Here is a 12944-nt window from a genome sequence, read left to right as displayed (position 1 = left end):
TACATAAAGACATTTGGTAATTTGCAGTGAAGATGCAAGGCTTCAGGCGTATTAGGTTGGTTTTCCATTGTGAGGATGTTGTCAAAGTGGAATGGCCAAAAAAACTATAACACTTATAGTCATACCTCCTATCGATAGGGCAATTCACGGTTTAATGCTGCGATGATTGTAACCTACAGGCGTCTACTATACTGTAAGATTAGACACCTATAGATCCCCAGGACTGAATGAGATACAATCTGTGGAACATACATTGTTTGCACTTCAATTGCATTCCAACACATCTGTTACCCAGCATACTGGGTAGATAACTGTAGTACAATTCAAAATCTGATCTGTCAGAGTTGCAGGAGTCGGATAGGAACACCTGATGAGTGCTGCACTAACAAGAGCTGACCTGGGAGATGGTTATAAATACGCATCTGTTAGTGTGCTTAACAATGTGTGGAGAAATTGTCAGGCGAATGTTTCTGTGCGTTGGAAAAGCTGTGGAAAAAAAAAGAAAAGAAAGAGAGGTAATATCCTTCAGGGGATTTGTGGAGGGGCTAGACAGAAGAGTGAGACAGAGTGGACTAGTTGTGAATAAGAACTGTTTAGAGTAGATGTTCACATTTAAACAAATTATGAAGATGTTTTTTGACAGGTGTCAAAGGGAAAGTTCAGTTGGTACACTTTGCACTATTCAATTTGGTGTGGCCGACTTGGCATTCGCATCTGTCTTTTAAAATTAACCTTGGAGCAAAGCTTTTGATCTGCTTGATATTTTGACCAGTAAAAGCAGGAGCATTGGAAAAGCTGTGCATTGACATTCCTCCCTCTATCCAGTAATAAAATTGCTCAGTCCTATTGCATCCATTCAAGCATCACACTGTGCTCGCTCATATGGATTTAATCCTGTTGAGAGAGGCTGTTGCTGGGGGCATTCGGCACAATGAGAGTTTGAAAGTAATCCATTGAGTCTTAAATAAGTTGGCCTATTTCAAGTATAAAAATCTGATGTGCATAATGAGAAATTAATAGTCAAATCTGATCTGCAATCTTGAGCATTTTAAATATAGACATGCTGTTTACAATCTCTGTTCTGCGCTGGTTTTATATAATGTGTGATAATTGGCTCTACTGCCACTCAACTGTTCTTTTGAAACATAAAAAAGTACAATAGATGTGTTCATACTTTGTGCTACAAAAACATTCCAATGTTGCAAACAGCCAGGTTTGGATAAAACAGAATAATTTGAATTCATCAGCCAATTCTATTTAAACACTTCAACATTCAACTCTAATTATCGGGCCCTAACCTCAAAAGCTTATGGTGCTGTATATTTAATCGTGCTGTCCAAAATGAAAAATAGCTAATGTTATTGGAGTTCTACTTTTAAAGCACGGTAATACTGCAAGCCTAATTAGAGTGAAGGTTTGAGAGATAAGACAGCGGAAATTGCATTATCTCACAGGCGGAGAAGTGTAACTCTTCTGTTGACACAGTAGATAACATGATGACTTCGATATGAATGGAGGATTACAGCCGCTCTATATGATGACCGTCAAATGTCCTTTACTCTTCTAATGGGGTGTCACTTGTACCCAGACTGCCTTGATTTATCTGACGGAATGCTATCTACCTTATGTTTTAATGCTTCTAAAACCAGTGGCAGCCTGGTTTCTGGCAGCCTGTGTAATTATGTCGCATGTGGTGTGATTTATGGATACATTCAAATGTATAATAACTGATTGGAAATACAGGTTCAATATAATGTTTTTGGTTCATTGGTACACTTTTTAGAAAGCTAGTTGAAACATCACCTTGCATTGCAAGTTTTGCATGGGGCACAGCAGCAGTAATGCAATAATATCTTTCTGAAGAGCAAACACGTGCTTTAAAGTAAATTATATCCAGCACCATCAAAGTTGTTGCTAGTATTTCTTTTAAGCCAAAGTAAACTTTTAATTTTCCTTCCTAAATGCAAATAACCTAATATTTTTAATGGTGGCAATACTGCGAGCTGGAAACTTATCTGTTTGGCCTTGGTCCTGTTTGTACTAATTAACACTTTCTACAATAAGGCTGCTCTTGTTGGTTCATTATCTTTTGTTTTCCTTCCCTTCTTTCATTAGTTCAGGAATTATTTAATAGGTACAAATTTAATTTACCAACTTACATGAAGTTTTACTTACTTGTGTGTGTGTGTGGAAGTGCGCCATCAGCAAAACAGTATTTGAAAATTTAGTTTGACAATCTTAACAAGATTATAATTACAAGTGGGATTTGTCTGTCTCTATTTGAAGGACAACAAATCATATTGGTGCAATTTAAGTACATTTTTATAACAAAGCTAAAAAACAAAAACAGCACTACAAGCTTATAACATCGCACATCACTGCATATAATAGGAGAAGGAAACATTGCGGGTGATTGCAGCTTCCTTTTGAAGTCACTTGTTCTGGTTGGTTGATGGAGCTGACAGGGTTATTTTGGGACAATGAAAATGCACTGTGATTAATGGCTCAAAACAAAAACTCCATCCCGAGACAGTGTGTGTTCAGAGGACTGTAGCTAGGGAGCTGATAGCCCATCTGAGCCAACACCTCTAAATTAGTGCTGGTATCATAGATGTATTATAGAGCTCAGCCTTTGGTTTATCACATGCAGTCACCACACAGAATAACACCTTAAATCAACGTAGGAGCCACGTCATTTGTGACAGCCCCTCCCGTAGAGCGACCCAACCAGTCTGATGTCACCCGATCTCGGTGAGTGAAAGCCCATTCGCCGGAAATTCGGAAGCACCATAATGGCGCCTCTCCAAAACACTCGCCTGCAAGCATTGACTGTAACTGGCGCAATAAATCTCAACTTACCTGTTTCTATCTAGAACGACAAGGTCGAGGCTCCAGCAGAGACCTTTTACTGTGGTCATGACGCAGAAGAGGTCACCACTATGTGGAGACGTACCTCAAAAATGTAAATGCATTGCAGGCTGCAGCTGTAAAACTCCCTCATCTGCCGTGCTGTGTCATATTTCAGCGAGGTTTGACAACGCCGGTGCTTCACGGCTCACATAAAAAGCTTCAATTTTCTTCTATCTAGCAGGACCATTGTTGAGTGCACTATCTCTTATCTCTGCTGTACTCATTTTGGTACCTCACAGTAACGCATTGTTCATTGTCACCGGTTTAAGAGATATTAATGAATGTGATTGCTCTATCCTCCACTTGTGAGTGGACTCACTGTATCTGCATTTAACTTGGGCTGGATAATTCTCAGTGCCATAATTTCCTGTGTGTCATACACTGTGTGCCACATTTGTAAAGCAAGAGCTCTACAGCTGAATGACTACTAGATCAAAGGTTTTTTTTTTGTGTGTGTGATATTTTTCCTTCTGATAGTCATTTTGAATTATTCAGGAGGTTACAGTGAGTCAGATCTTTCCATCAACGTGACATCTGTCTGTCTCCATATCTTCCTTTGTTTCTCATTTCAGATTCAGAATGCAGATGATGTTTTGATTACCCCGTTGGAGAAATTTCGGAAGGAGCAGATCGGCGCAGCAAAGGTAAGAGACCACCTACATGTGCAATTAGTGGTTGAACAGCGGAGAGGATGCTTCATGTGTTCCGACACCGCCGCTTCTCCTCCTCAACCCCGACATCTTTCCTACAGAAGGGAAATGATTAATTAAAAGTAAAATGTGACACTGCCAAGAAAAGTGGCCTGCTCCTAATTAATCAAACTGATAAGGGGTATAAACAAAGACATCAGTTTGCGAGCGTGATATTTAAGGATATTAGAAGCTGTGAGTGGAATATATCATCAGTTTTCAAAGGTCTCTATATTATGTTTAGTTAAAGGTGGCATTTTGAACTAAACAATTATCTATATCTGACATGATGACAAATAGAAATGCTGGCGTTATCTTCTACACTAATTTCATTTTAACTTGCTAATTTCTGAAAATCACGGTAAAAACGATGCAAGTTCCATCCCTCCTCCTCCTCATCAGGCTAAATGAGCTTTTTTTGAAATGCAGCTACACTACAATCTGATTACTGTAAACATACACTTTCTAATATACTGCATTCATAATTTTTATAATCAAATTACTGTAATGCTGTTACATGCAAAGCAGTCCCCTCTAATGTTTTGGATATAGAAGGCTGATATCAGTACGGGTTCTGCAGAGCGTTGCTTGAAGGCATCCTGGTTCCTCAGTGGATATGTTGTTGAAGCTGGAGTTAACTGCAAAGAAAAGTGTGGGTTTGTTGCTACAAGCCATGCTTTCATTCCTGGCCAACGCAAAGGCATAAAATGAAAGTATGCAGCTTGTTTGTGGTCATTCCCTTGGTGAGATCACACACGAACAAGTGGGTAGAACTTGAGCTTTTACACAAATCTCCCACTGAGATTCTGAGTCTACTGCTAACTCTACACTGGATTCTGCAGTACACAGACTCATACATAGCTCTAACCAGTGTGAGAAACATTTCAGCCTAAGAGTCAGACTCTCGCCCCCATTTGCTTTATTTTAAATTACCCGACGGCCTCTGCAAAAAATTGTCATTTTAGTGTACTTCACTGGTGTCTTCACAGGCCAACTTCCAATATACAGGAACCATTTCTCTTCTCATCAATCACTCCCCTTTTTACTGGCCAGACTAAATAACCATTGTCGCCTCATGTGTATGTCTCAGCCATCACATGCGTCTACTGTAATGAAGCACATTTTGCTGCCATCTTCCCCTCACTCCCCGTCACATTGCCCAGTGTTATTGCACAGACTCTCTATGTTTATAAAATGGTTTCTTAAAAGCCACAGCCCCGTCACTCCCACTACCTCTTATTTCCTCTGACCACTTCCTCCTAATGGCTCTCTCCTCCTACGGCCCATCCCCCGCTAAACATTAGCCCAACTAGAGTGAGATAAAAAGCAGACATCATGAGTGGCTGAGCAACTTTCCACTGTTCCGAGAATCTGGAGAGCTGTCCAGGCTCTCTGACCCTTCCAGTTACTGGGCTTCATGTCTGAGAACGTCAGCTGAACAAATGGGAGCTCTTGCCTTATTTGGGCATACTGCTAGTAATCCCACTGAGGTTATGTACCAGTGTATCAGCTTTTAGGCACAAGCACAACACTTCCATGGCCATAGCACACCAGCAGATTTACAGCAACACTACAGGACATATTAGGCACAGTCTGCTTCGCACAAGGATGAACCAAATGTTTTGGAATGAAGCCCTCAATCTTTGCACAGTATACAACAGCTACACATTGAGGAAGATATGAGACCTATGACAGTCAAGTCTTTTCACTGGAACGGACTTGCCATATTAGCCGGCTGCCATAGTAGGACACAGATCTGAAATCGTTGTTCTTCTTTTTTCTGTTTCAGATATATATTTTTGTGAGCTGAAAGTTAATAAATTTCTCGGCCAAAGAACAATACTCTCAGAACTGAAATAAGGAATAAAAGCCTGTCCTGGTTTCTGTGAGAAGTAAAGTGTCTACTACTGTTTTGTTGTCACTGTACTAGCACAGTAATTTCTTCTGTAAATTCATGACTGAGCCCCCACAAGTTAGACTTCAACCCTAAGCCTGAACTGTCAGAGCTACTGTTCTATGGGCTATGTGTGTGGATTTCTGTTCCCCACAAGCTGACAATTACTTGGATCTGTGCTGGATCTGTGTGTGTGTGGGGGGGGGGGGGGTCTATGTTGAGAGATTGTTTTATTTTTTAGGCATTGAAATTGAAACAGAGCCAGGGAATTTTTCTCAAGAAAATACCAGGAGATGCTTAAATGGTAGATGCCATTCTTGCTCTGAAATTTAGAAAATATTACAGGCCTATTTCCTCCAAGGGTCTTCAACATTAGGGGCACCACAGGGGTCCCCCACTAGCTGAGTTTGAAGAATTAGCGCAAACAGACCCAGATGGGAGTCAGATGGCCATCGATAATTCGAGCTGTCCTCATCCTCCACAGACATCAGATGATTCTTGGCTAGTTTTGCTCTCCAGAGGCAGAAATGACATTTGCATCCATGCTCTGAAATCCCAAAATATGCTAACCATGACGTGGTGGAGTAAAGGGATCAGTTAAAGTGGCTTGGAGATGTGTTCAACAGCTGTGAGCTATGCTAAAACTTTTCAGTGCAGTATATTTTTATACTTTTCGTCCATCTTGGGCTGTTGTGCTATGTTAGTAGACCTAGCTGATAAAGATGGAAATGATGTCATTCAGATGCACAAATCATGTTGCTGTAATAAACTACATTAGATTGTAGATTAACCAAAGAAGTGCACGTTGAGGTAAAACAAGGAAAATGCAATAAACTTACAAATAGAATAGAAACAGAATAGAATAGAATAGCTGCAGGAACAAAACACGAAAATAATAGGATCCAAATTAAATAGACTTCTTTCTCATTCCTGTCCTCATCACTTTGTACTGTGCCTTACTCAATAAAAAAATAAATGCTCAGAAAGTAATTATTTTTTACGATCAACAGAATTTCATGAGGCAAAGTGGACCAAGTGAGGCCAGTCTTTACCTGTTTAAAGACCGCAGACGTCCACTGTACAGTGAATATATGAGCTTCTTGGATTTAAATTAGATACAAGGAAAACTATTTATAACGAAAGACACTTTTCTTATTGTTGAATTAATAGTAATGAGCCTGGAGCTGTGGTTATGTCAGGGGTATTCACGTAAGCTGCAATACTGTGTATATTGTATCGTTATAATGTATTCCAATTAAATTATGCATAATATGATGTGTAATATACGTGTATAAATTATTATCCATTATCATAAAACTGGCATTTCTAACTAATCTTGCTGTTGTGTAACAGAGATATTCCTGGCAGTGCATAACCTGAAAATTCATGTGGCATTCATTGTTTGACGGACAGTTTCATTCAGATAACCTTTTATCTAAGACAGCATCTGCTGTACACTACAACTGAACAATGACTTCATGGATTCATTTTGAAGCATGAACTGACATAATGCCTTGTAATCCTATTGTATTTCCCTCTCGTGTATTCGCTTTTGTCTGGAGCTGAAAGTGACTGAGCACAGAATAGAGCGCTTACTGTTACTTATTTTTCATGTCAGCCCCACCGTGATGACCATTTCCTGTCGGTCATTAATCATTTTTTGGATTTGATAAAAGCAGCCATGAAAATAATCTTTGACAATAAACACTAGATTGGCCAGCAGATAAAGTTCACTAATTAAAACCTTAAGGCTTCATGCAGCTACTATTAAATTGAGCCTATAAACAAAAACAAACCCTTAACTGACCTTCATGAGAGTATAGCCTTGGTATTAACATTTACATAACCTCATGTGAGCTCAAAAACCTTTAGTGGTCTGGTGCGGCTCTTTAGTCATGGGCAACATAAAGCATTGACATTTGCATTGTTGCAAAGAATCATTACATGTGTCATCTTATCGAGGGGCTTCGATCTTTCTGATGATTCATTGAAATGTTCTTTTTCCATTCATTATCCAGTTGATTTAAACGTTATTCTGCCAGTGAATAGCCAATTATCAGCCCATAGTTATGCTTTGATAGGTGGGTGACCTACTATCTACTGACACGTTTATTTTGATCGAGACATGTAGGAAATTGGTGACATCTAGTGGTGATGAACACAAGTCTGTGCCCCCTCAATGTCCTTTATGTATTTTACCCCACTCCACAGTCTTTCCCTAAACATCTCGATTTTGTGAATAAGATCATAAAGCAATGCTCTGCCTATATAGCGTTTTTATCCGAAATGCTTTAGAATGTTGCTTCACATTCACATTCACATTGATGGAGGTGGCTGCCACGCAAGGTGCTCACCTGAACTACCGGGAGCAACGTCGGGTTCTGTGTGTTGCCCAAGGACATTTTGACACAGCCAGGAGGGGCCTGGGAGTCGAACCACTGACCCTGTGGTTTAATTGCTGACTGCCTTACCAATTGAGCTACAGCAACCAAATAAACATTAATAAAAGTGTGATTTTTTTTTTTTTTTTTGCCAAATCCAAATGACATTGCATAATCATAAAAGCAAAAGCATGTGGAGCAGGTACGTACTTGCCTGTGGTGGGTGCATTATCTCTTTGATTAGGCTTGGAGTGCAAGGTTTTGACAAACTGTAGCATCTTGACAAACTGTTGCCTGAGTGATCTCTCTATGATACAATAAAGACCTATGTTTATCCAGAATGTGTGTTAACTATAATGATAAAGAGACTTTTGAAGACCAATCTTAAAGGTGGGCAACCAGGCTAAGAGATACAATCTTTTTAATCACAATCACGATCTACAGTGATCGTTCTCTATCTGAAATGTAGAGTTCAGTCAGACTACAAAAAGCCGGTGAAATATTTTGTCCCGTCTGCATGATCGTATAGTCGATGCCATTCTATAAGGTGGATGGTGTAGCGCAGATTACCTGAAGGGAGAGATAATATAAGAATGTGATGACATATTGCCCACCACCTAATTGATCTCATGACGATATCAGTGTGTTTTTCTCCTCCCAGCTTCAGACCACAGGAGTTAGTCTGAGATCAGACACAAAAGAATCCTCACTGTTCATGCACAGCAAAGTGTGCATAATGTAAAATGTGGAACCTTTGTACATTGATTGTTGTTTTAGATGCACTACATATTGTGTCAAAGAGAGCATAAGCACATTTGTTTTAGGCGGAATGGTTACCTCACACCCACTAAATATGGTCTCTTTAGAAGTGTGGGTATTTGTTTTCCAACTCCTCAGAAGCAGATGTTTGTAATTATTTAGTGTTAATTGGCCAACTTCTTGCTGTCTGTGATCTCTGTTCAGGAAGTGGAGTTCCAGGTAAAGAGAGTGACTTGGCTTTGTAGCAAAGTAACTGAAATCAAACTGAAGCCTTATGTTGTCTCTCTGCGTCCCCTGTGGAAGTGAGACCAGCTCCTCTGTGATGAAGCATCAAAATATTGCCATTTAATTGCCATTCTGGACCCCGGCTCCAATTAGCTGTCTGTAATGAGCTCATAGAGATAGGTTGCAGAGTTTCTCCTTTCATGTCACTGCTCACAGGGTCCATTTGAAATGAAGGTGTGGTGAAATATTCTACGAGTGACACCATAGTGGCCACTGATGTTTGTATTCCAGAGTGCTGAACAGAAGTGAGGAAGCATAGTGTTATAGTGTGTGATATCTGGGGTTCTTTCCTCTATGTACACACACAGATACATTCGACCTCCCTCGCTGCTTACATCTGTTACCATGGTGACGGGAGGCTCTGAAATGATGGCCCTGAGGCTTGTTAGGACCAGTGTCAAAATTGACAATGTACAGCTGGCATCCAACTATTCCTTCATGCCTGTTCTCAGCATCTTTTCTTCAGCAAACCCAGAACACCTGATGACCAGAAGAAAAGCCGCCTGCAGTTCTCCCTCATCATTTTTCTCTCTGCAACATTATATTAACAATTAACAAACTCACCCACACTGCAGCTGGCATCAAGGCGCTCTTAACAGCAACATGAGACTTGGCAGTTAGAAATCCCACTACAAAGGAATCTGCATCAGAATATTCTCTTCCTGTATCTGATTTATTCATGAGCGTGAACAAAGCAATCAGATGAGGAAATCTCCCAAGTGGTGGGTTTATGTATGTTTTGTGCACCACAGAGTGTGAGGAAGTGCTTTGGCTTTCTCCATTTCCAGCGTGCTGATTGCCATGTGGTGCAGAAACTCCCACCATGTAGGTGTGCTTCAGAGTATACATCTACCCACATCTCTGTCCTCTGCCACCACATGTTGGTCTTCAAAGCCTTTTGCCTGCACTCCTACCCCCTCCTCTAGGAGATTCTTTGCATTTCAAATTGTTCAAAATATGAAGGGGCTGAGGGGGTGGGGGGTGAAAAACCAACAACATCAGAAGTTCTACTAGCTTGTTACTGCAGTAGCACAAATTCTTACATGTCCTGCCTGGATCAAAAGGCATCCGGACACTTTGGGCGACTTAATCAGGCTGCCTCTGCCTCACACATTCGCTGGAGCTCTGAGTCACTCCCTACTATTTGTAAGTGTGAAAGAGTTATAGTCCAGACGCGCAGTGGAGGGTTTTTTTTGTTTTTGTTTTTTTCCTTTCTGTCTTTTCGTGAAGACTTTTCTGGCATGTTCACACTGGTCAGCAGTGCTGCAAGATTCCTGCTGTGACTCTGGGGCTCAGCTAAACCTAAAGCTCTTAATTTAATGTGATCCCTAGTGTGTGTGTGTGTGTGTGTGTTGGTAAGTTCCCCAGGGCTTCAGTTGTATGTCTGCTCACAAAATGAAATGAAGTCAACAGCAGCCACAATGGCAGATAGTCCATTCCCTTTTGTTCTACCAAAAAAAAAAAAACCTTTTGATCCATAAGGGAAATTATTTCCTGTCAGCATAATATCATATTTAATCATATGCTTATTTTTCTCTCCACCTGTTTATTTTCTCTTGTCTCTGAATAGCTGGTATATACGCAATTGATTTTATTTTTATTTTCTTCCCCCCCACTAGTGAAAAAGATCATTCTTGGGCCAGACATGACAAGAAAGATGGAAATAAGATGCTACTAAATAAAATTATCTATTGATTTTTGTGCTGTATTGAAATACTTATGTACTGCAGGAGAGTCCGTGTGTTTAACTGCGGCGGGGGCTGCTGAGGCAGATCACTGTTCTAGGTCATATCAGTAGCCAGTAGATTAGACTTGCTAAATTTCAGGGCCATGGGAATGAAAACAAACAAGCAGGATCTGGTTACAGTGGCCATTTCCTCACACTTTCCCCACACCCCCTCCCTTCTTATTTTGTCTCTCCACTAGCCACTTCCTGAATGTTTGCATAGTGAGATGGAGAAAGCTGGGTTTAGAGGTCAGACTTGAAGATGAGACACTTGAATGCCCCCGACAGGAGACAGGTTCTCTCTTTTTGAGTAGAGTTTGATTAAAGCCTGTGAAGTGGATCTTGTTTTGGGTGAAATGTTCAATATCTTAGTCCATATGCTTTATAGATGGGCATATGGCATGAAAAGCCCATTTCCTGTCCCTTCCTCCGAGCCTTCTGGGGTTCTCCGTCTGAATCCTGGGACTCCTGACTATAGAGCTTGACTTGCAGGTGGAGCATAACAAGGAAGGAAAATGCAAATAGCATCTAGCCAGACCTGTCAATGAAAGTGCCAAATGCATTAGGCTTTTGATAATATGCAGTGTTTTGCTGTGAACTTATGTCCCCAGATGGAACAGTGTGACAATAAAGACATATGTTTTTCAGAAGCATGACTGATAATGCACAGTCCCTGTTGAGCAGGCTGACATTTTGTCTACTGGTCATTACATGGTAGTACGCCTGTTTTACGGCCTATAATAATCTATTGACAGGAATTTTAAATTACATGTGGCGAATGGCATGTGAATGTAGTTAGACCTCCACCTAGTGGCAGCCCAGTAACACCCACCCACATCAAGAATACATGGCACATTGTTTGGGTGGGGAGTGCTTGAGCCTTTAATGTGTCTTTTGTACCTTTTAGGAGGGAAAGAAGAAATTCGATAAGGAAACAGAGAAATACTACTCCACGCTCGAGAGACACCTCAACTTGTCTTCCAAAAAGAAGGAGTCGTATCTGCAGGAGGTAAAACCAAAACAATTTTTCTGATCCCCAACATGTATTGGATAAATGCTGTTTTCTGGTTGGCTGAGTGTCTCCTAAAAATAAAGCTATTGCTTGTGCACCACTCTTTGCTCATTACCTTTCCAAGCACACAGCGTTTCCAGCTGGTGGTCTCCCCCTAGTTTGAACCCTGTCTTTGTTATGAATCTAACCCTGGTTTGTTTGCTCATTCTCAGGCTGACACGCAGATTGATAAGGAGAGACAACTCTTTTATGATGCATCCCTCGAGTATGTTTTCAAAATACAGGAAGTGCAAGAGAAGAAAAAATTTGAGTTTGTTGAGCCGGTAAGAAAAGTCCCAGTTTTTCATGTTTCTAGTGCTGCTTATTGAAAAGGTACCATCATTTTTTATTTTATTTATTTATTTATTTTTTGCTGAATTGAATTAAATATTTGTTTATGTGACATGTAGTCAAAATAGTACAATAGTGAATTTGTCTGTTACCTTCCCCCGAACTGCAACAGCCTCATTTTTACATATCTCAGAGGTATATAGCTGCACTTGTGTATTCCATCATTTGTCATCTTCATCACAATTTCAGTGTAATGTAGTTGATCCATTTGGGAAAGCAAGTGGGGAAAATTAGATAAAGTGGTTGTTGTCAAACAAAATAAGACAAAGTGCAAGTGCAAATCAAAAGCTCTCTATAACCCCCCCCCCCTCCCCAACTTACAGATATGGAGAGTCAATTCTAACATCCTTAGAGGAGAGGTTACCAGGAAACATTAGGTTCTCTAGGTGTTAAATATCTGGAAACGTGAGCTGGGAGCAAAGTGGCTGTTTTAAAAGCCCCCACTCCCATTTGTTTACATCCATTGGCAGCTCGCACACAACCCAGGCCAGAAATGTAAATCTCCAGTCCCCAGGTAAGGCTGGGAAAAATGACAAGACTAGACCTTGCTTGTGATGAATCTGGGCTCAGATATGATAGTTCATCCTTGAACATTTGATATACCAAACCTTGTCCTAAAAATCAAATCAGTAGTTTTGTCTGTGTTTGCAGGATCCTCCCTACTGGAGATTGGATCGGTTTTTCCTCTAACAATACTGCCTGTGCTTTTTTTTCCACAATGGTCAAGGATGTTTCTGTGTTATACAGAAAATAAGATTAGCATCTCCAGTTGTAAAATTACTTTCTGAAACTTTTTTTCCCGCTTTCATCTTGTGTGCAGCATTCATTCCACAGATATAAAAAAAAAAAATTGATTTCATCATATTTTCTAATTTATTTAATATAAAATACAGATTTA

General features: G+C 40.3%; 1 protein-coding gene across 4 annotated transcripts in view; it reads left to right on the top strand.

Moving 5' to 3' along the window:
• The window catches only part of LOC137128770 (rho GTPase-activating protein 42), a 59586-nt gene that overhangs the window by 33931 nt on the left and 12711 nt on the right, over positions 1-12944 (top strand). For all 4 annotated transcript variants that reach the window (XM_067507281.1, XM_067507284.1, XM_067507283.1 and 1 more), the window contains exons 4-6: positions 3483-3554; positions 11552-11653; positions 11869-11979. In XM_067507281.1, coding sequence (XP_067363382.1) covers positions 3483-3554; positions 11552-11653; positions 11869-11979 — 285 coding nt within the window. The remainder of the gene's footprint in view (positions 1-3482; positions 3555-11551; positions 11654-11868; positions 11980-12944) is intronic.

The sequence above is a fragment of the Channa argus genome, chromosome 6 (genome assembly GCF_033026475.1).
Source record: "Channa argus isolate prfri chromosome 6, Channa argus male v1.0, whole genome shotgun sequence".
Taxonomy (NCBI): domain Eukaryota; kingdom Metazoa; phylum Chordata; class Actinopteri; order Anabantiformes; family Channidae; genus Channa; species Channa argus.
Note: the sequence above shows the minus strand (reverse complement) of the source record. Positions and strands in the feature narration are given on the sequence as shown.